Below are 23,615 nucleotides of genomic sequence, written 5' to 3'. Positions count from 1 at the left end.
CACTAATTTACTGGTTTAATAGTAATAGTTATTCTATAGAAATCTGAAGATATATACACAAATAAATCTATAGCAAATACTCTGGCGTACAGGTACTATGATGAACACCCGTATAACATGATGTTGTATTTTTATATGTGTGAAAAATTTCACGATATCACAGTACATGTCAACTCATCTCATCTCATCTCATCTCATCGCATCTCATTTCATCTCAAGGCTAAGCTAACCCCATTTAATTGTTTGCTATCTATATATAAGAAGTTCTTAGAGACATGGTGAAATCATACCAGAGGTTTGAGCAAGGAAAAGTTTTTGGTGTTATATCCTCTAATACAAATTGTATTTGGTTACCATCCCATGGTTCTAAAAATTCACCAGGACAAATCATCACAGGTAGTCTTGAAAATGTTAACCTATGGGAAATTAAAACAGGTGAATTATTGAAACATCTATCAGACGGTATTCCTCCTGGTTCTATTGATGCCGAAACCTCTAAACCTCCGGAATCCACGTATTTGGAATACCATACTGAGACAAACCTACTGGCAGTAGGGTATGCAAATGGTGTTATTAAAGTATGGGATATGCAAACCCTAACAGTTTTAATTATTTTTAACAGTCATACTTCTGCAATTACATATCTGAAGTTTGATCCCACGGGGACAACATTGATATCTGGTTCACGTGATTCTAACATTATTATCTGGGATCTTGTGGGTGAAGTTGGGCTTTGTAAGTTACGTTCACATAAAGATGCCATAACAGGTATCTGGTGTGAAGGCAATGAGTGGTTACTGAGCACTTCTAAGGATGGTTTGGTTAAAATATGGGATTTGAAAACACAACAATGCGTAGAAACCCATATGGCACACGCCGGTGAATGTTGGTCCTTGGCGGTGAAGGACGATTTAGTTATCACAGCCAACTCTGATTCCGAATTGAAGATATGGGAATTGGATCTAGGACGTGAAAATGGCAACAAGCTGTTGGAAAAGGGTACTTATGAGAAGCAGAGTAAACATCGTACGAATTGTATTAAATTTATTACAGTACCAGATTCTACCTCTTTCTTTTATGTCCAAAACTCAGATAAAACTACTGAAATATTTAGAATAAGGCCTGAAGCTGAGATCTCCAAGGCTATCAAGAAGAGAGTAAAGAGATTGCAAGAAAAGGGTATGACAGAGATTGAAGTAGAAGAAACTATAAGGTCTTCTCACCAGAATATCATTATGCATCCTTTTATTGTCCTTAGGTCTATGTTTAAGATAAAGGCGGCAGCATGGGCACATTGCACATCCTCTAAGTTGGAAATGGTCCTAACAACATCGAACAATACCATAGAATATTATTCAATTCCATACAAGAAACGAGAACCTACTGTTCCAGTAGGAACTAAACTCTACACAATTGATTTACAGGGACATAGAACCGATATTAGATCAATTGATATTAGCGATGATAATAAAATGCTTCTTACATCGTCAAATGGTCTTATGAAGGTTTGGAATATAAAGACGCAGCGCTGTATCCGTACCTTTGAGTGTGGTTATGCACTCTGCTGTAAGTTCTTGCCTGGTGGAACCTTTGCTGTTATCGGAACCCGTGCGGGTGAACTACAATTATTTGATTTAGCATCTTCTACACTAGTACAAAACATAGAATCGGCGCATTCTGCTGCGATCTGGGGCCTCGACATAACCAGCGATGGTAAGAGATTAGTTACTGGTTCTGCTGATAAATCTGTTAAGTTCTGGGATTTTAACATAGACCAAGTTTTGATGGCAAAAGCAACAGATAAATACACTTCAACTTTGGAATTAATTCATGACACTACACTAGAATTGGGGGAAGATATCCTTTCAGTTAAAATATCCCCTGAAGACAAGTTCTTAGCTGTTGCCCTACTCGATAATACTGTGAAAGTTTTCTTTCTTGATTCTATGAAGTTTTTCTTAAGTTTATATGGGCATAAGCTACCTGTGCTATCCATGGATATTTCATATGATTCCAAGATGATAATAACTTCATCAGCTGATAAAAACATAAAGATTTGGGGGCTGGATTTCGGTGACTGTCATAAATCTCTGTTCGCGCATCAAGACTCTATTATGAACGTTGTTTTTGTTCCAGGAACTCATAACTTCTTCAGTTGTAGCAAAGATGGGACAGTCAAGTACTGGGATGGTGAAAAGTTTGAGTGTATACAAAATTTAGCAGCACATCAAAGTGAAGTTTGGTCACTTGCAGCTTCTTCTAATGGTCAATTTTTTGTATCTGCATCTCATGATCGCAGTATAAGAATATGGGAAGAAACAGATGATCAGGTTTTCTTGGAGGAAGAGAAGGAAAAGGAACTGAATGAACAATATGAGCAAAACTTATTGAATTCCCTGGAAGATGGATCTGCAGATGATCAATTTAACAAAGGTGAAGAGCAAGATGTCTTAGAATCGGCCGCAGTTCATAAACAAACTATTGAATCACTGAAGGCTAGTGAGAAATTGATGGAAGCCTTAGATTTAGGTATAAAAGAGATAGAAGCTCATGAAGAATACGAGAAGCATATAAAAAAATGGAAAGCTATCTCTGCAGATCAGCCGCAAAAACCACAGGCTAATGCCATTCTTGTAGCTGTTAACAAGTCTCCAGCAGAGTATGTTTTGGATACTCTTACCAGGATCAAACCATCTCAAGTAGAAGACGCTTTGTTGGTTTTCCCTTTTACCTACGTCCTGAAATTTTTGAAATTTATTGACGTCGCTATCAAGGATAAGAATATACTAAATGACAATTTAGCATTGATATTCAAGAACTTCTTATTTATTATAAAAGCTAACTATAAGGAACTTTTATCCCAGAAGAATGAGTCATTGAAACTACAAATTAATAATGTGAAAGATGAACTTAGAAAAGCTTTGCGAAACAATGCAGATGTCCTGGGATTCAATCTCCAGGGTCTGAAATTTATTAGTCAACAATGGAACATCAACCACAACTCCAAATACATCGATGAATATGACCAACTAGAACATGAAAAGAAGACTGCTAAAAAGAGAGTTTTCCAGGCGACTACATAAAACGAACAGGTTTTGATCATAGTAAGATGGCTTTAATGCATGTAACACAGTAAATAAAGTTATAATATAACGTTAATCTGAGTTATTACTAAAGATTACGACAGTAGTAATTTAGTGAAGATACATTGTTCACCATAAGGGGTTTATAAAGTTCACTATTGAAAAACTGTTTTAATAAAGTCAATTTAATGTAAAACTTACAAGTGTCCATTGAATAGTAATTTCAGCTGCGAGAAATAATGCTTCAGATCGATGAGTTATGCAATATTGGATTTAAGAACTAACCTCATCCAACGGGCTTGAGAATTGCTTCGGTAATGATAGCGGGGTTCTTACTCCCTCGTTGCTATTGGGTTGCTTGTGAGTGACGATTTCATTGATTATCGTGTCATCTTGAACTACTTCTGACCCTGATTGCTCAAATACTTTTTGAAGCTGCTCTTCCATTTTAAGAATTACTGTACCATTGTGGTCGTTAGCCAAAACCTCCTTCACCGGGCTGCTATTTGTGCTAGAATAACCATCCTTTTTCGGCCTACCACGTTTCCTAGGAGATCTTTTTATAACAATATTTTCAAACTTTTTACCTCCAATGCATATCATTCTTGCCCTATGTGTTAACAGCGCATCTTCACGACTAAACTTCTTACTGCAAGGGCAAATGTAGACCTTCTCAGCGTGTGTTTTCTTGTGCCTTATTAGGTCATGATTGCGAACGAACGCTTTTGTACATCCAACAAAATCGCACTTGAAAGGACGGTCTTCTAAATGTGTTTGAATGTGAGATCTGATGTTGTAACGTCGGTTAAACAGTTTATTGCAATCTGGATAGAGGCATTCAAAAGTTTTATCCTCCAACTTTCTAATATACTGATCTATCTCTTCTTGAGGTAAGTTACTTGCCTTTTTCATAGGTGACAATCTCTCAGGGCTGCTTATAGCAGACTGGGTGGGGTGTAAGGACGCCGCGCCATCATACAAGCTCCTTGTGTTTAGTTGATGAGTGTTATCGAATTTTTTCTGTGATAATAGAATGGGCGAGGGACTTTGTGCCTGCACAAACTCTTGGATAGGCTCATCACATTCGTCAGCAGTATCTGGAGTATCGCGGCGGTATCTCTTATATGAAATATCTGGTGGTTTGAGGTTTGCCGCTTGGACTGAATCAAAGATATTTTGTTCCAGAGAATAATTGGTAGCCTGGTCCATTGTTGTACGCGTTGATTGGTGTTTAGAGTCATTAACTGAAATATGTTGAAAACAGTATTTAGGCGGATACCCTGGGGAAGGGAATGGGACCTTATCCTTACGTTTGATTGGTGTATTGTTATTAGAGCCCGGTATTGTGGGTAGTAACCCCAACTGAGGAGGTTTATTCAAAACGAAAGCGGATTTCGAATTCTGCTCTTTATAATTCAAGCCCAATCCAATAGTATTGACCTGTTGTTTCTTGCATGAAAGAGATTCAACGTCACTATCTTCCTCGTATGACATTGGTATTGTAGAAGCAGTTGATGTCACCGATCTTTTACTTCGATGATGTTTATCGTTTATTGGAGAGGCATACGGTAATTTAGGTGATGAATTGCTAAATAGATGATTTCTGGGACTGGAAGAAATGTGAGAACTTGACTTAGCGTTTTCGTTACTTTGGTTTTGGTAATGTGATTTATCCAGTGAATCTTCTTCTAAACATTGGTAATTAATCCTGCCAGATACAGTATGTGGCCTATGCATTGGAAGATTCCCTAGCTTCTTCCATTGCAAGCGATTGCATGTACCTTCTGGTTCATTCTCTCTCACTAAAGACATGATTTCTATGTTTTTTCCTGGTAAAGATTCCTTATTTTGAGGAACTGAAATAGATCCTGTGGAAGGTGATAACACGAAAGAAGTTGTTTCATCACGTGGAGGGGGGAATTGATAGCCTCCAGATTTGCTGTTCGACGTGACCAAAATACTATCACTTCTACGAGGGACGTTCCTCGGAGTTGCAATACAGGACGAATCGGAAAAGGTTTGTCTAGCTGCCGCTTCCTTTTTACATAATGCTTCCTGTAATTGTTGCTGCTGTAGCTGGTTTATCTTTAATTGCTCTTGGAGTCTCCGATTAACTTCTTTTTGTTTCTCCAACGCCAGCCCCAGTTCTTCTTGCTGTTTCAAAATGAGCGTATTTACCGTAGGTAGCCCGTCTTCTTTGATACACATATTATCATAAGCAACATCTGCGGATCCGCAAATAGCGTTAATGCTACTTTCGTGTACAGGGCGATTAATGGTCAGGTTATGGTTATGATTTACAAAGCCAAAGATGGCAGTTCCACTAGGTTCCCTGTTATGAGTTTTCCTTGGGGTCAAAGGATGCTGATGATGATAGGAATCGAAAATACCGTCTTTAAAACCTGCCTTCTCCAGTCCATTTGCAAACATGCTTAAAGTGCTGTCATCAATCTTTGGTTTGCTATAAAGCCCATCCGCGGCATCTTCATGTACAGACGGTGCTAATGGAATGTCTAACTCACGTAATTCTTGAACTAGAAACTCATCGATGTCATGATAAGTTTCATGATTTATGCCAAAATAACTTGATTCAGGTTGCTGTGATTCTGAATTAATATCTGTAGACAGTTCCCGAGATTTAGCATCATAATCTGTAGAATTAAGATTCAAAGGTATGTCAATGTTCATGTCCATGTTCATGTTCATGTTTATGTTCATACTGATTGGACGATGAGATGCTGATTTCATGCCTGGATCACTAATACACTGTCCTGCAGTCAAAGAAGAACTCTGATAAGGGCTTGACAATTTATTTGGGTCGATACTCCACTGCCCTATAGGAATATTCATATGAAGCGATCAATGGCAGCGATTATAGTCCTTTTAAGGGTATTCTTCTCAGCACTTAATTGCTTTAACTTGTGCGTACTTTAAGCTCCCCCACCTCTGCAGCAATCGCCTGTTGATTCCTTATATGCCGAATATACGTACAATCAATTGGCGGCCCGTCGTACTTCCTTGTTAATATTGTTACTAAGACTTTTCTGGGGCTATATAGGAAGTAAGCAATGGTTAATAGAAAACTTGAAAAGATTGTGAAAGAAGCATATTGGATACTGTTAGATCCTTTGAGCAAAGGGTATCTCTTATTGACTTCGGTCCAGTGAGAGCACTTCTATTTACCTTCCATTCATGTTTTCCGTTTCTGGCAAAAGTAAATAATGTAGAATTTCCGTTTATACATATTAACGAGAACACATCATGGGGCTAAAATAATACCGTGTTGCGCACCACCTACGAAGCTTCGCCATTCCATTTTAGATTCACTTATTACCGCCTAGGGGAATAGTAGCTACGGAGCCCCAGTTTAACTGTAACTTTATCTCCGTACATTCAAATTCTAACTCTTTAACTCCCTCCTCAAGCAATCGATCGCTTGCTTCATTAAGCAAGTTTTGCAACCTTGACATCTTATGAGATATAGCTTCGCAGTCACCAATTAGCTCATTTCTCAGGAAAAATGGATCTTTAGCATCTTTTCCAATTGAAACGTGAGCATCTTCTGGGACTATAACATTTGTAGAGGGCGCTATTGCATCATCCGATGGTAAACTTAGGTATGAGCAGATGCGCTTAATGTAAGTATTCTTCAACTCATCCGACAAAGGCAAGCAAAGCATCAAAGTTACCCTAGCAGCCGTTCTAAGGATAGATAAACGTATGGGGAAGTTTAGTTTTAAAGGTTTTAGGGTGTTGTCCTGAGTGATCCTATTTCGCATTGTCTCAATCCACCGCCGCTGTGACTCCTTGTCAGGGTGGGGTTGTAACATTGAAAGAGTGACATGGAGAGGTCGAACAGCGTTTAGCCTGCCGGTATATAATGATGTAAAGTGGTTTCCCTCATGCTTAACGGATTTATTTGCAAGCTGTATCACATGGTTTAACGTCTGAATTTGAGCCTTATTAGGACTTACTTCCAGGAACACAAATGTGCGGAAAGTATTACTTCTCGAAGGCATAGGATCTTTCTGAAATCTATAAATGATATCGTCAGGTAATTTTGGCAAGTCCTCCCTTTTTTCTTCCAGTTCGTACTCAGAATCGCTACTACTGTAATTAGATTTTACAAGGTCCATAAAATATATACTAGAGTGGTAAGCAGAATCTAATTCATAGATCTTGCCGAGAAACCCCCACAGATACTAATTTCGGCACTTTATTCAACCTTCAGTCGCCGGACGTACTGTAATATTATATGGTAGTGTATAAAGGTCCTGAAATTTTATATCATCGCGGACGCTTCTCGTAATCGAAAGTTTTGGTTAGATCATCAATAAAAACAACCTCTTCCTTTTTTAAGGTGGTAACGCCACCTTTTGTTACAGTTAAACATCTCTTTTATAAAAAGGTAGTTAAAGCACTCTCTATATAACGTTTACTGGGATTTTATTCAATACATTAACATCCTAGGATGGTTAAAACTGACTTGAGATCGTCAAGGAGTGAGGCAACACAGGGAATTAGTGGATCATGGTCTAGGTCAGGAAGTAGGACGAGGAGGCCTTCACTACCTCGCAATAGGTCATCACAGAGACTTATTCGTACAATTAGTTTAGAAGGTAAAAGTGCTGAAGCTTCTAATACTCAGGCAGATACTTCAGGAGATGAACCCTTGCAGTTTTCAGATGCCCATGAATTACAAGAACACATCGAAGTCCCTTTTGTAAAGGCGACATTAGATGCATCATTACCAATGGAGTACTTAAAAGTAGATGTGTTAAATTTAGTTATAAGTCTTAAGGTTCCGAAGTGGTATAAGACACGGAACTTGAACGCAAATGACATTAAAATTACGATGATCACGGGGTCTATGACCAATGCAATCTTTAAGATTGAGCATTCTAAGTTGCCTAGTCTCTTACTAAGGGTTTATGGACCCAATGTTACTAATATTATTGATAGGAATTATGAGTTGCAGACTCTAGCCCGTCTTTCAATGCATCATATTGGACCGTCTTTGTATGGTTGTTTTACGAATGGTAGATTTGAACAATTCCTCGAAAACTCTAAAACCCTTACTAAAGAATGTATCAGGAATTGGGAAACGTCGCGCCGTATAGCTCGTCGTATGAAAGAATTTCATAGCGGAGTTCCTCTACTACCATGGGAAAAAGACCACTGCATGTCTTGGAGTCGTATTGAAAAGTGGGTGGATACAATAGAATCTTCAGAATGGGTTAAAGACCCAGCAAACCTTATATCAACATTGCTCATTGATAACTGGGCCAAATTCAAAAAAATAATAATGCTTTATAAGGATTGGCTGAAGTCTAGGGGCCAATTTAAAAAGCCATTTCACTTTTGCCATAATGATGCTCAGTACGGCAATTTGCTCTTTACTTCACCGGTGATACCACCTGCTTCTGACGGTAACTCTGTATCTATGGAGTCGCCAGTTTCTGTATCCTTGTTGCCATCAGATAGTAATATTTCATTGGTTGATATTATTCATCCTTCAGTCCAGGAACAGGCTCAAGACTCAAAATTAGTTGTAATCGATTTCGAATATGCTGGACCCAACCCTGTTGCATTCGATTTGGCGAATCATTTAAGTGAATGGATGTCTGATTACCATTCTTCTGATCCATATAAAACGTTTGAAGAGAATTATCCAACAAAGGAAGAAATTCTAAATTTTGTTTATTCATATGTTTCTCATTTACGTCCTAGTAAAAATTGCTCTGTTGATGAGGAAGTTCGTGTACTTTATAATGATATCATACAATGGAGACCGTGCGTAGCGCTACATTGGGGACTATGGGGTATAATTCAAAGTGGCGCATTGGATGCTGCGGACAAAGCTAGCTCAGTAGTTGTTGAAGAGGGACCATGTGGTGAAAAATATATAATAACAGTGGATGAGGAAGCTCTCGATAGTGATGGAGAAAATGGAGTCATTAACAATGATGAATCACCCACAGTGCAGGGTGCAGATATCCATTCGTTTGATTATTTATCTTATGCAAGAGAGAAATTTAACCTGTTCTACGGTGATTTGATTGAATTACAGGCCATATCAGAGAATGAAGTTTACCCTAATACACAACTAAAAAAGCTAGATACCTCGTTCTTGTAGCCAGGTGTGCGGAGAACATATTTTGTTATTTTGGTTAGATTTATCAACCGTGAGCATTCATTCACTTAACAATGTGTGATCTGTTCAAGGTTAACCCAGCCCTCAGTACTTTAATACTATACTCTGAAATGTCATAAAGGATGTTATTGTCTGTTCAAAGCATAAAGTATTACATATATTTATATGTATATCTATATATATCTATATATATATATATAAATATCTGTGTGTTTATGTGTGTAAATATATACTATTCAAAACGCATACTCAAGGTAAGATATGAAGCTTCACTCCATATTATCATAATCCTATGAGGTCATATATTCACTAGGCAGTTATCTACATCAACAACATTCTCTTTGGATCTTCAATCAATTCCTTGACTGTTCTCAAGAAAATGACAGCCTCTCTACCATCTAATAATCTATGGTCGTATGTTAATGCCATGTACATCATTGGTTTAGAGACAATCTGGCCATTCACAGTAACAGGTCTTTCCTTCACAGCATGCAAACCTAAAACAGCAGCTTGTGGAGTATTAATAATTGGAGTACCATATAAGGAACCAAACACACCACCGTTAGAAATAGTAAAGTTTCCGCCAGCCATATCTTCCAAAGTCATCTTACCATCACGGGCCTTCTTACTTAGATTAGCAATCTCTTGTTCAATTTCCAACACTGACAAACATTCAACATTGCGGACAACAGGAGTAACCAATCCTTTTGGAGTGGCAACAGCAACAGAAATATCTACATAATCACGGTACACAATTTGGTCACCCTCAATGGCACCAGTAATAGCTGGGACATCCTTTTGAGCCAAAGCTACCGCCTTAGAAAATAGACCCATGAATCCAAATTTAATACCTTTATTTTTGAGAATATCATCTTTGTACAACTTTCTCATTTCCAAGAGGGCAGACATGTCAACTTCGTTAAATGTAGTTAAAGAAGCAGCAGTGTTTTGAGACTCCTTTAATCTCTCTGCAATTCTCATTCTCATACGGTTCATCTTTACCCTGCGTTCACCACGCGATGGTAAGTCTGAAATGATAGCTGTGGACTGAGCTGCTTTTGATGGCGCTTCGCGTGGGGTTTCCTTTGGGGTAGTTGGAGCTGTGGACTCTTTTGGCTTAGATTCCTGTACTGGAGCAGATTCTTGCTTTGGTTGGGTTTCTGGAGCTGAAGAAGCACCCTTGTCTTTTGGCTTGGCTCCTCCCGCTGGCTCTGCACCTTCCTCAATCTGAGCTATTTCATCTCCAACAGTCACGGTATCCTCAGGTTGGAAGTTTAACTTGGTGATTGTACCAGAAACAGGAGAGATAACTTCAACATCTATCTTATCCGTTTCTATTGTGGCTAGCAACTCGTCTTGGCTGATGTAATCGCCAACTTGTTTGGTGAATTCTTTTAATGAACCTTCTGTCAATGATTCAGCCATTGGAGGGACTGGAACAGATGTAGACGCAAATCTATAGGCCGAAATGCCCTTGAAATCTACAATCTGATCTCTCAAGAAGAAACTTCTGCGACATATGTCAATAAAAGCAGGTTGTCTAATCCTAGAAACAGCGGCAACAGATAACCTTAACATATTATGATTCTTTAGATTTAAATGCGATATCTGGCAATAAATAGCAGGGAGAAATTGGAACCAGAGATTTTTAATGTAAGATGTAATAGGTTTCCAAAAAGCGTCAACCCCAGTTCTTGGAAAAGTTCAACTAAAATTCTGTTTGAAAAGCGAGTATGGGATTGACAGCCGTTGGTAACCGTTAAGGCGCCGATGGTCGGAGCCGACGGAGTAATCATTATAAACGGATCTCAAAATCAAAATTATCACCAAATCAGGGTAATCTGGATGTGTCAACCATGTTTTGTTAGCTATGTAAAATATGCTTACCGCTTGTACATAGTAGCACCGTAGGCAAAGACTTTATGCACATAAAATGGAAATTTACTGAGCTATTGTGTTGATATGGACTTTAACAAGGTTCAACGAAATTTAAACCTTCTAGCAAATGATCTGAGTGACAGCGAAACACTCGATGCCCATGAGTTAGCTGAGACCCAAACAGCAGCAGCTTTTAGCGACGACGAGGAGACAAAAGATCGAGATGTGTTCTTGTCGACTCAAGTTCAGGCAAGAATTGATGAGGCAGAGGAGAGCGAAACAATTCAAAAAGATTTTAAGAAACTGTTGGAGGATTTCACCTATGAGAGGGATAGGCTAGAAATGACGAAGACAGCGGCAAGTAAAAAGCCAAGGATGGCTAACAACCCAAAAGTTAGTAAAAAAGCTAATAAAAGAATACGAAGCATCACGCAGCATAATACTGATAAGTTTAAAGATCAAAGACTACACGGCCGAGCGAAGCACCTAGTTACAATGCTCTCTGGTAAATTAAACAAAGTAAATTCTCTCATGAAAGCTATGCAGCAGGATTCTGTAGATCAGAAGTACTCCATTTATGATTCTGAAGAATGGTCAAATCTTGTTACTTTGCTACGAGAAAGACTACCGAAAGTGACACGATCAGATATCAACATCGTGAAGAACTACGTGTATGGAGGCGAGCTGGAAGAAGATCCATGGTATGCCTCTCAGCTTCCACCTAATGAAGTTGATATTATCTTGGGCTCCGGACTTGATAATGTGGTTTATGATAACATGGAGTTTATAAGCGAGCAGCGAAATGCAGTGACTCTTTCTCAGCTTTTAGAAGATACAAGCATAAGCTCCATCCCAGATAGTATGGATTCTGGAGACCGAATAAGCATCACCTTGAGTATAAGTTCAGAAAACGAAGATGAGATTATAGATCCCACTAAGGAAACATTTAGGGTCGTGCCCAATATTACTTCTCCTGTCAAGACTTCAGTCGGAACGGACTCACCGTTACGCGGGCTTGCCGCAAACCCTAATTTGCAAGTCCCAGCAAGTAGAACCACGACAGTAAACGAGTTAGAATCAATTGAATCTCTCCCATCAATCTTAGAGTCTGAATCTTTTGTGGTACGCATGAAACTGTATCACGATCAACATATACCTGACGGTTTTCACACCTTAGGTGATGAAATAATTGCAGATAGTGAAGACAATGAATATACAATAGCAGAAATGCTTCCCAGTGAAGAGGAGCAAGTGATACTCTCACCGCAATCATCGTGGCCGGAATCAGTACAACAACTTCGTCAATCCCTTAAAAACATTGGAATTAAAGTTTCAAGAACCAAAAGCCAAATGCTAGAGAATTATAGCAGCGCTCTAGAGAATCTTAGTTCACAAACAGACGCAGATAGACACAATGAGATTTTTTCCAGGCTAACCACCCAACTTCGTAGTGATCCACGGTTCGTGAGCCGTGTTTATTGCTTTGAGCCGTTCACTCTTGAGGAACTTCGGACCTTTTTTGAGTTCAAAGATGAATTTACTAAACTTCTAGACGATACTGTCATACGGGAATGGGCAGATCACAATGGTGTCTGCATTAAAAACAATGTTAATAATACTTAGATATAGTTCTTATACTAATAACTCACTTTTAATGAGTTAATAATTAGCTACGTCAACGTAAAGTAGCTCTGTCCTCTATGCTTACGCCGCATATTTGGTTCTGTATTTTGCGTTTATAAGTTCGAATCTCGAATTTACCTTATGACCGCAAATAGAAAAAACCGCGTAATCTGTGATCTGTACAACAACAAAGCGAACAAAGGTGTTGTTTATAAAAAAGTCGCAACTGTTTCTTCCTCCTTTAACCTCCTAATAAACGAAAACACAGTTTTGAAAGACACAGAAAACTTGGACTAGGAGAGTCAAATTCCATTTAATATCGACCCAAAATGCCACCAGTTAGTGCAAGGTCGGCTAAAAATGAGGACAAACGGACACACCCTAGCAGTACAGAGGAAATAAAGTTCCAGTTGGAACAGATCCAGAAACAATTGGATGAATCTAGAGCTCAAGGAGAGGAAGAAGGTGAACCTAAGCAGTCAAACCTACCGTTCTCTAGTATGTTGAGCAGAAGGGATGCTAGGTCTTCTATGCCTGTTTTTGCAGGTAGTAACGTTCATAACGGAGTACTGAAGGCAAATTCAGGTAAAGATATGAATTTCGTGGTTGGTTTAAGTGAAAACTTATTGCTGGAATGTAGGAGGCTACAAGCTGAGAACGAAATGAAGTCTGTAAAATTAAAGGGCTTACAATTGGAGCATGAACAACTGCAAGCGAGCTTTAGTCAATTAAACCAACGCTTCGCTAGTACTTCCAAGGAGGATGCTGCCCTTAAAGATGTAAACTGGGAGCTAGAAATGAAGTTGCAGACAATGTCCCAGGAATTCGCAGATTTGTCCGAGTTATTTGGCAAGAACAAGAAAGCGTTACAGAAACAAATTGATTTAACTAACGAAGTCAAAACTGAATTGGAGGCTGTCAGTTTACAAAAGGATGGTCTGCAAAGTGCACTAGAAGGTAAGGAACAAAAATTTTTGTCAGAAATTACGGAACTAAAGCAACACATAGGGGAATTAAACGAGGAAAACGAGCAATTAAATTCTAAAATCGAACTTTTAACGTCTAAGGTCGAAACTTTAACGAATGAGTTGACGAAGAGGAAGGACATCAATAGCGATAGATCTGTTGCGTCGGTGAATGCCACAGACGGGACTAATAATAATCAAGAAGATTCGGAACGCCACTCTCTAGATATTAGGGGAACTCAAGTAAGTCAACCTAGTACAATAAGAGAGGGCTTAGAGTATGAAACATTAAAGGCCGATTTGACGCATGCTACGCAAACTATTTCGAAACTTAGGCAACAAATACTTCGTTTGAAGGCGGATAAAACTGCTGAAAGGTCAAGTGTCAGATCAGGAAAATCTAAAAGAAAGCTGGAGTACAATTTACATCCAAGTGAACGTACTGAAAGTGCGCTAACTGTTGATGGGCTTAATGACACATTTGATGAACCTGCAAGCTTAAGGGATATTAGCAGGGGGACATTCTCTGATCTAAACTTTGGTTCTGATGTGGAAACATCTAGCATTGTTTCCGATACCCAAAACAGGAATCCTCTAGCAAGTATTTTTGACAGTGATTCTAACGACGAAGTTAGACTAGAATTACAACGTGATGAGGTTGAAGCATACGCTAAAAGTCATAATTTAGTGATTTTGACCGAGGAGGCATATAAGAATTTACAATTCTCATTATCGGATTCCTCTAAATCCATAGACAATGGTAAGGATACATCACTTGAAGATGAAATGGTTTTCAAACTTCAAACACTTGGTTACAAAGTGTTATCAAAAGACATGTATGAGGAGTTGAATAAGAAGGTGAAAATGTTTGAGTGTCCCACACTTTCTTACTTGGAATCTAAGGCGCGGGGTATTGGAAAGGCTGTGGTCGACAGAGCCCAGTTCGAATCCCTAGAAAACCCCTCCGTAAATGAATTTATTAGGCAAGCAAAGTCCCAAGGTCTTGAGGTATTGTCAACTGCTGAACATAAGAAACTTATTCAATGTATTGAAAATCCATCATTAGAATACTTGACCGAAAATTTGAAGAAGTACCATCTTTGTACTCTTTCGGAGCAGGACTATGCCTGTTTCAAAAACCCAACATTATCTTATTTATCTAATCAATCAAGACTACTTGGGAAGTCACTAATTGATACTGAAAAGTTACATGGATTAACGAAACCAACCATAGAGCAGATTTCTTTTAGGGCTAGCGAACTAAAGCATGTGTTGCTACCAAAAGATACCCATGATAGATTAATAAATCCATCAAAGCAGATGGTAGAGAAATATGCTGCGTCCTATGACGATGTACTAGTATCGCTTGATGAGTATGAGGCGCTGCAAAGTCCTTCTCTGGCGACAATGCAAGAAAAACTTGATGGTATGGCTTACACTGCATTACCAATTGAAGATCTAAGTAAACTGAGAAATGAAATTGCGAATCCAGGGATCGACCAATTACAACTGGCCGCTCGTAAAAACCGTTGTATTCTTTTGAAAGATACAGATTATGAAAATTTGATACGGGATGCTACACCTTCTTTGGAAAATATTAAAAAACATATGGAGCACTATGGCAATCAGGAGCTTCTATTTTGGCTTGCCGATAAACTATCTTACCAGGCCGTGCCCTTGACCGAATATAAGGATCTAATAAATCAGACCCAGAACCCATCAATTGAGTTTTTGTCACAAAAGGCTGCTTCTTATAACTATGTTTTCTTGGAAAGGAACAAGTACCATGAGATGTTACATATGCTTGAAAATCCAACGGATCTTTACTTGGAAACAAAATGTGGGGAAAGAGATCAGGTGGTAGTTAATAGGGATGATTATGAGTTCTTCAAACAGCATATTGAAGCTCCTAAACTCGAGTTTATGTCAAAGCACGCTGCAAAGCTGGGCTTTACACTGATTGAACGATCTGCTCTGTCTAAACTAAATGATGATATTGCTTCCCCATCATTAGACTACTTAAGATCTAAGAGTGCAACTGCTGGTTATAAATTACTGACATCTGAGGAATATGAGAAGCTGAAAGAATTGGCAGAAACACCTCCGTTGCAGCATATTAGATCAAAAGCGACACTATATGGTCTGGCAACAGTGGAGCAGTCAGAATACCAGCGTATCTTACGGAAGTCTAAGCAACCTACTCAAGAGGAGTTAAAGGATTTTGCGCGTAAACTAGACCAAGTAGTTCTTTCATTCGCAGAGTATCAAAAACTGAACTCTGATCTTCAAAGTCCATCTCTTGATTATCTGGTTGAAAAAGCTGCTACTTACAATAGAGCTTTGTTATCCAACGATGAACTGTCTAGGCTACGTTCGAGTGTGAACAATCCAACACTCACGTATCTTTCAGATAAGGCAAGAAGTCTAAAGCATGTTATTCTACCATCATCTCATCACGCCGAACTCAACGAGATGGCATATGCTCCTACTATGAGCCATTTAGAGCTCAAGGCTAAGGAAAAAGGTAGTGTAGTAGTTTCCTCCGAAAAATATGAAAGTATTCTGGCTAATGCGAATGAGCCATCGTTAGAACATTTGATGTATAAGGCGAAAGAAAAAGATTATGTCGTTATTCCAAGGAGTGAGCACTCAAAGTTGATAGAAAACCTAGAGCATCCGTCTTTGGAACATTTGAAGCATATTGCCAGGGATAGTGGTAATGTTGTCATTAGTATGGACAAGTATTCGCAAATGCTTGATGAACTTGAAAAACCAACCTTGGATTATTTGAAACTAAAAGCTGCATCTCAAGATCATATTGTGGTTCCTAACGCTGAATATGAATCCTTGCAAAATACAGTAGGTGCTCCAACTATGGAATTCTTACAATCAAAAGTTCTAGCAAGATCTTGTGTTATGGTTCCTTCTCAGGACTATAAATTGATGATTGAAAATAATACCAAGCCTACACTAGAATACCTAAACACTAAGGCCAAAGCTTTTGATTGTGTAGTGGTTTCTGAATCAGATTACAAAAAATGGAAATTGGACTCGAGTGAGTATTCAAAACTGTTGAAAACCCTGACACCTTCTTCGTTGCAGCTTTTAAAAGAGCACGGTATCGGTTATCAGATTATTCCTTTGGATGAGTATAATCAACTTGTTGAACTATCCTCTAATCCACCTCTAGATTTCCTCACCAAAAGCGCAAAGAGTAAGGGATTTAGTTTAGTAGCGACAAGCGAATATGATAAATTGTTGAAGCTTGCATTTGATCCAACCGATAGTGATATAGCCGAAAAGCTAAGAAAAACGGGACACATAATGGTGCTTGAAGATACTTATGAGTCTATGAGGCGGAAATTAGATACACCACCTGAGTCCTACTTAGAAGAAAAGGCTAAGCAAAGGGGTATGGTTCTTATCACTGCGGAAGAATATAAGGAAACTGCTAGGAAAATTAATGACAAGGACTCAATTTTAGCCTCAGTTCGTTCGTTTGGTTATGAGCCAGTTTCCTGCCATGAGTTGGAATCCTTAAAAAAGTCTTCAATTGAGAGGGCAGAATTATCGGAATTGCAAATCCGCTTGGTTTCACTGGGCTATGTATCCATAAGGAAATCTGAATACGATGATTTAAACGCCCCTACTATTGAGAGGGTAAATAAAAGTGACACGATAAAGTTGTGTAAACGATATGATTTGAAACCCGTTCCTCTAAAGGAATATGAGAAACTGAAGGAAGATTCACAACCTTACATTTATTCTGCAGATGAATTGATTACCATGGTAGAGTCAAATGGTAGTGTTGTGGTATCTGAAGCTGCGTATACTGCATTAAAGAATTCAGCTGAATCACCAACTTTGGAAGAGGTAGCAAAACATGCATCCGCGTATAATATGGGTCTAGTTGACAAGACACAATATTCACAATTATTGAGGTCCTTGGAGTCTCCATCAGTTAAAGAATTGGAACTCAGGGCAACATCTCTTGGCATGAAGTTGCTTGAGAATGATAAATATGTATCGATACTAAAGGTCTGTGATACACCCTCAAAGGATTTCTTAGAAAGGAAAGCATCGGATATTGGTTATGTTCTTATGAAAACTTCTGAAAGAAATGAATTGGTTGAACAGGCTAATAACCCTTCAATTGCCCATCTCACGGCGAAGGCAAGTGCGCATAGTATGCTACTTTTAGATCAGAGGAAATACGATGAAATTTACCAGAAGGCGGAATTTCCGACATTGCAAGAATTGGAAAGTAAGGCAGCTTCCTTAAAAATGAGATTAGTTTTGAATGACGAATATGAAAATTTGGTTAAGAAGGCAACAGAGCCCGAACTCTCATTCATAAAAACATCTGCTGCAAAACTAGGCTATCTCATCATTTCTAAGGATGAATATAAACTGTTCCAACATGCTATAGGAAAGCCCCAGCTTGATGAACTTACTGAACAGATTAAAGCTTTTGATTGCGTTATTATGCAGAAGAGTGATGCTGATCGCCTCTTATCAACAGTAGCGAATCCAACTGAGGATTTTATAGCCGAAAAAGCTGCAACCTATGGGAAGGTTTTAACTGATAGGACAGAGTTCGAGGAGTATTCAAGAAACGTATTACTTCCTGATGTGTCTTTTATATCTGGACTGGCCAAAAAGCTAGACTATGTGTTGATTTCAGAAAAGGAACTTAACAAGCTGAATTCCCTGATTGAAGAGCCTGACCTATCATATCTATCCGATAAAGCACACGCATTTGGAAAACACCTGGTTGATGCTAAAGAGCATACTAAAATGCTGTCGCAGATTCAAAATCCAACCTACGATTGTCTGGTAAGTTTAGCGAAGAAAATTAATCACGTCGTAATTCCTGAGGTTGAACACGGTAAATTAATCAACCATATTCAAAACCCATCTGATACATATTTGAACGAAATTGTAGCAAGCAGAGGAAACGTTGTGATTACGAGTAAGGAATTTGGTGAATTGTTAACTAACACATCATCGCCATCTCTCTCATTTTTGGAGAAACATGCTAAGACCTATTCTAGGATTCTTGTCGACGAATCTGAAATTCAGGAATTATCTAGTGCAGCTAAAGCGCCATCCTTAGAACATATTAAAGAGAAGGCGGAAGCTATAAATTTTGAGGTAATAGAAAAGGGTGTGTATGAAACTCTTGTTCGGCACAAGGATGCTCCTACTTTGGAATTCATTATTAACCATGCAAAGGCCTATGATCATGTAGTGATCGAAAAGACATGCTATGAAGAGTTGCAGGCATATAAGTTAAACCCTTCCTTTGAAGCTTTGAGTGAACTAGCATCAAAATTTGACTGTACTGTCCTGCATAATCACAGATATGAGGAAATGACAAAAATTGTGGAAACCCCATCCCTATATGACTTGAAGGTGCAGGCCAAAAAATTAGATAAAACACTTGTAGATCAAGTTGAATATTCCAACTTACTTCAAAAAATCGAAGCACCTGACCTAGAATATTTGAATGATAAAGCAAAATTGAGAGGTCTGACTATTGTTGATTCGGTAAGGTATAATGAGTTACTTGAAATTTCAGAAAAACCTTCAATCGACTTTATCGATAACCATATTCAACGTCTATCTCGAATCATGTTAAGTCGCGATGAATACAATACACTAAAAGATAGTGTTACAAATCCTGATATTGATTTCTTGACCAGTAAAGCTAAGGAAAAAAACTTAACCATGGTCTCTTCCGATGTATTGGCTTCAATGGAATCGAACTTGACTTCCCCTTCAGAGGACTTTTTGTGCTCAAAAGCTGCGGCATTTGGTAAGATATTAGTTGACAAGGATACTTATGAAAAAACTAATTCAACCGTGACATCTCCTCCGCTTGAGTTCCTAAAAGCCCACGCTGCTAAACTAAATAAAGTGATAGTGGATTCTGCTGAATGGAATGTCCTTCAAAAGCAATCAAGACAACCATCTGAAGAGTTTTTGTCTCATAATGCAGAAATTCTTGGTAAGACCCTGATTGGTATAGATAGTTTAAAGAAATTAAGGGAGTCAGCAGAAAAACCGTCTTGGCAAACAATCAAGTCAATTATACATGGAAAAGATTTCTGTCTGGTTGAGGCTGCAAAGTATAAAATACTAGAAGATGCTGCGTCTACGCCTTCAATCGACATTATTCGCAAAAACTTGGATACTTCGAAATATTGTTTACTTAACATTGATGAGTATAATAGATTGATTGGGCATGCAGAAAATCCTACCATAGAAGATGTTCGAGCTCATGCATTCAGGTACGGTTACGATCTTCTTAAAGCTGAAGAACTAGTAGACTTTGGAATGCCTACAAATTCGCGTAAAACTTCCCTCTCCCTTGAACAAGATCAGATGACTATGAAGCCTGGAAATTACTTTGAAACGACTGAGTCTGTCCAAAGTGTTAAGGATAATATGCTTGATCGGGTATCGTTATCAGTAAGTGAATATGAGCAATTGAAAAACCCAAGCAAGACAACAATTTTAGAATATGCCTCCAATGTTGGACTACTTTTACTTGATAAGAATGATTTCAAGAACTTAAAGAATATTCAAAGTCTTGATATGGATACTATGAGCGAACTTGCTGAGAAAATGGGATTCAAGTTATTAGCCATAACTGAGTATAAAATTTTAGAAAACAAGGCTTCCAAGCTTGAAAATATATCTCAAACTGAGTTTGAAGAGATTGCAGAAAGCTATAATATGGTTGCAATTCCAACATCTAAATACTATGCTATCATGGAGGAGGTTAAAGATATTGCAAACTTAGGTAAGACGCATCATATGTCTCGTGTACTGGCAAATAAAGAGTATTTCGAGCGTGTTATTCGTCAGGAAAGTACTTTCAGCAGCAGAGAGAAAGCACTTGAACCTCAAAAACCATCAGGTCTAATTAAATTATCTGCTCAGGAGTACAGGAACTTGCTTACGAAACAAAATGATTATGAGCTGTCTAAAGCCGATGTTTATGCGTATGCTAAACTGTTTAACTTAGTTGTTTTAACAAGTGAGGAGTATAAGGCCTTAAAATTGGGCAACAAAAACGTCCGTTTGACAAGCGAAGAACTAGAAGCTTCAGCTGGTAGTTTAAAGCTAAAGTCTGACCCATCGGCCAAAGAAGGTAAGCTTTTGAGTGATGCTGGTGAACCGGCGGACACTATCAGTACTGTTACTACAGAAGCTGAATTTTTCGATGCTTGTCAAAGTAATGTCGATTTTAGGGATATACGTCCTAAGAATAGCATATCCTCGCTGTCAATGTATACAGATGCGCTGGATCTTCATGGAAGTAATAACGATGCCATATCTGTTGCATCAACTATTCGTCTAGAATCCACTAATGCGTCAATACCAGTTAACGAATCACTATCTGCACTAAAATTGCGGGCGCTCTCCATGGGTTATAACCTAGTGCCGCTCAAAACAAGTGTTGTTGAAAAACATAAAACTAGTTCAGTTGGTGATACTTCTGGTTTGCAGGAACGTTCCTTACCGGACTTCCCGGGGATGGTTCACGACGATCGTTCAATTAGAACCGATTCTGAAAGCCTTATCAGTGCCTGGGACGAGGGCTTAATCTTCCAAAAAGCTAAGCTGTTTGGTTTAGAGGTCATCACTAAGGATGAATTTGAGGACTACAAAAAACTAACTGAGCAGTTTTCTTCCGAGGAGGGATTAATCCAAAGAGCTTCGGAAATGGGGTTGAATTTTATTACCAACAGTGAATTGGAACGTATGAGGAAATATAGGGCGTCTTCGGTAACTTTTGAAGACTTGGATAATTACTTGGAATCAAAAGGTAAGTGTGCTGTAGCTTTAACAGAATTGCATGAATTAAGAGAGCAAATTGAGCTTTTGAAAACCTCCTCAGAACTAAATAAAGAGACCATATTGAAATATGCCCCAGTGTATGATTTAGCTGTGCTGCCTGCAAAGGACTACAGGGATATGTTGCAATCTCTGAAACAACCTATGGTGATTGAAGATGTTATTGCTAAGGGACAGGAACTGGGATACGCTGTAATCCCCAAAATAAAAGAGAAGTTACCCGTTAAAGAAGGCACAGTTGATGATGCCATGTTGGAATCATATGCAAGAGAGAATGATAAGGTTTTGTTGGATAGGACTGTATACCAAGATTTAAAGGTGAAGTCCATTCTGGTTTCTTCCACTCCTATTATGACGGTTGAAATGTTCAAAGAGAAAGCAAAGGATCACGGATTAGTGGCGTTGCCTATAGAAGAATACAATACTTTGAAAAAGCCAGTCACTGTGGAACGAGCATCTAATATTGCAAAGGAGTACAATAGTGTCTTGATTCCAAAAGAAGAATATGGCCACCTGCTTGACATTGAAGATCAATTCGAAGAAAAGACTCCAATTACAAGGGAAGAGCTTGTCGAAAGAGCGCGTGAGTTTGGTTTGGCTGTATTGGATAATAAAAGGTTCCAGAAAATTAAATCGCAGTTGGCCACAAATTCGGGTATCATTACGGCAAATGATCTTATTGCAAAGGCAGCCGAGTTTGATCTCGTTCCAATCCATAAGGATCAATTCGAGCAAATAAAACTAGAGTTAGAAAGTCCAACTCTCACCAAAGAGCAAATTGTACAGCAAGCTGTCAAGTTCGATTTGGTTGCAATTGATCTAAAAGAATATGCTAGAATGAAGAGGCATTCCCGTGGATCTTTCTCTGGTATTCTGGATACATTTGATATGCTTAACGATATTGAAAGCGTTTCTGACACCGACAATTTGGATTCCCAAGTTAAAAGTGTCACTATAGCAGCCAAAAAACTGGGATTGTTGTGTATCCCAGAATCTTCGTTTGTTGCAACGTCGTTTGCAAGTGTTCCTGACGTCGAAAACGTAGTTGTTTTACCAACCACCTACTATAATAAGTTAATAACCCAAGGAAGGGATACATTAGAGAGATTTGCAGATTGGGAATTGCAATCTGAGATTAAAAGGCGTGGAATACGAGCAACATCTGCGGGGAAAAAAGATAATGAAGTAAATTCATCTGGTTTGTTTGGGGCTACGAAGCTTTCAAAGTTTCCTACAAGCCGTTCCTCCATTTCGGTGGATTCGAGGAGAAGAAATCTTGTTGAAATGTCTTCTCTTGCAATCCAAAGCGACTTGGAACAGTCAAGGGGTACGAATAGGCTACAGTCTAGCGCTTCTTCTATTACACGAAACGCAGCAGCATCTGCATACGATTCGACATGTATAAATTACAATAATGCAAGCCCAGGAAACACAATTGGACATAGCCGTCGTAACTCAATTGATATGGGCTTTTCACTAATGACAATGGCTTCCCTCAGTGAGCCTAGTATAATACCTGCCCTAACGCAGACTGTTATTGGCGAATATCTATACAAATACTACCGTCGTTTGGGTAGGTTCAGCAGTCAATCAAATCTAAGGCATGAAAGGTATTTCTGGGTTCATCCTTATACCTTAACCTTGTATTGGTCAACCTCAAACCCTGTGTTAGATAACCCAGGTGCTATAAAGACTCGAGCGGCAGCAATCATTGGTGTTGATAGCGTGAATGATCCAAATCCATTCCCAGCCGGCTTGTATAATAGAAGTATTATTGTCAAGACGGAATCTCGTGAGCTTAGATTGACATGTCCAACACGGCAGCGGCATAACATTTGGTTTAATGCTCTTCGCTATTTAGTACAAAGAAATATGGATGGTATTAATTTAGAGGACGTTCACGAATCCGCTGGAAGAATCAGTTTTCTTCCAGGTGAAGACATAAGCAACGCAGCAAGCCGCTTGTCTACCACAAGAGTAACCAGCAACTCCTCAAAACAGCTACGAAGATCAGGATCCATGTTTGCTTTGAGATAAGCTAAATCA

The 23,615-nt window shown here is 38.7% G+C and overlaps 7 protein-coding genes across 7 annotated transcripts; 4 read left to right on the top strand and 3 right to left on the bottom strand.

The window, feature by feature from the left end:
• Nucleotides 1-275: 275 nt before the first annotated feature.
• DIP2 (snoRNA-binding rRNA-processing protein DIP2) lies at nucleotides 276-3,083 on the top strand (the record flags this gene model as incomplete). The annotated part of the gene is made up of 1 exon (XM_018130474.1): nucleotides 276-3,083. The coding sequence occupies one exon, from the start codon at nucleotides 276-278 to the stop codon at nucleotides 3,081-3,083; it is 2,808 nt and encodes a 935-aa protein (XP_017985963.1).
• A 273-nt stretch (nucleotides 3,084-3,356) lies between these two features.
• Nucleotides 3,357-5,933, bottom strand: AW171_hschr2496 (C2H2-type zinc finger protein; the record flags this gene model as incomplete). Its single annotated transcript, XM_018130473.1, has 1 exon — nucleotides 3,357-5,933. The coding sequence occupies one exon, from the start codon at nucleotides 5,931-5,933 to the stop codon at nucleotides 3,357-3,359; it is 2,577 nt and encodes an 858-aa protein (XP_017985962.1).
• A 473-nt stretch (nucleotides 5,934-6,406) lies between these two features.
• On the bottom strand, nucleotides 6,407-7,219 carry USB1 (phosphoric diester hydrolase; the record flags this gene model as incomplete). Its single annotated transcript, XM_018130472.1, has 1 exon — nucleotides 6,407-7,219. One exon carries the CDS (start codon nucleotides 7,217-7,219, stop codon nucleotides 6,407-6,409), a length of 813 nt encoding a protein of 270 aa, XP_017985961.1.
• A 335-nt stretch (nucleotides 7,220-7,554) lies between these two features.
• On the top strand, nucleotides 7,555-9,219 carry EKI1 (bifunctional choline kinase/ethanolamine kinase EKI1; the record flags this gene model as incomplete). Its single annotated transcript, XM_018130471.1, has 1 exon — nucleotides 7,555-9,219. The coding sequence occupies one exon, from the start codon at nucleotides 7,555-7,557 to the stop codon at nucleotides 9,217-9,219; it is 1,665 nt and encodes a 554-aa protein (XP_017985960.1).
• Nucleotides 9,220-9,558: 339 nt separating this feature from the next.
• On the bottom strand, nucleotides 9,559-10,815 carry KGD2 (dihydrolipoyl transsuccinylase; the record flags this gene model as incomplete). The annotated part of the gene is made up of 1 exon (XM_018130470.1): nucleotides 9,559-10,815. One exon carries the CDS (start codon nucleotides 10,813-10,815, stop codon nucleotides 9,559-9,561), a length of 1,257 nt encoding a protein of 418 aa, XP_017985959.1.
• A 384-nt stretch (nucleotides 10,816-11,199) lies between these two features.
• SLX4 (Slx4p) lies at nucleotides 11,200-12,738 on the top strand (the record flags this gene model as incomplete). Its single annotated transcript, XM_018130469.1, has 1 exon — nucleotides 11,200-12,738. One exon carries the CDS (start codon nucleotides 11,200-11,202, stop codon nucleotides 12,736-12,738), a length of 1,539 nt encoding a protein of 512 aa, XP_017985958.1.
• A 329-nt stretch (nucleotides 12,739-13,067) lies between these two features.
• On the top strand, nucleotides 13,068-23,606 carry NUM1 (Num1p; the record flags this gene model as incomplete). Its single annotated transcript, XM_018130468.1, has 1 exon — nucleotides 13,068-23,606. One exon carries the CDS (start codon nucleotides 13,068-13,070, stop codon nucleotides 23,604-23,606), a length of 10,539 nt encoding a protein of 3,512 aa, XP_017985957.1.
• Nucleotides 23,607-23,615: the final 9 nt, after the last annotated feature.

This window comes from Eremothecium sinecaudum, chromosome II (assembly GCF_001548555.1).
Source record: "Eremothecium sinecaudum strain ATCC 58844 chromosome II, complete sequence".
Taxonomy (NCBI): domain Eukaryota; kingdom Fungi; phylum Ascomycota; class Saccharomycetes; order Saccharomycetales; family Saccharomycetaceae; genus Eremothecium; species Eremothecium sinecaudum.
This window is presented reverse-complemented; position numbering and strand designations above follow the sequence as displayed.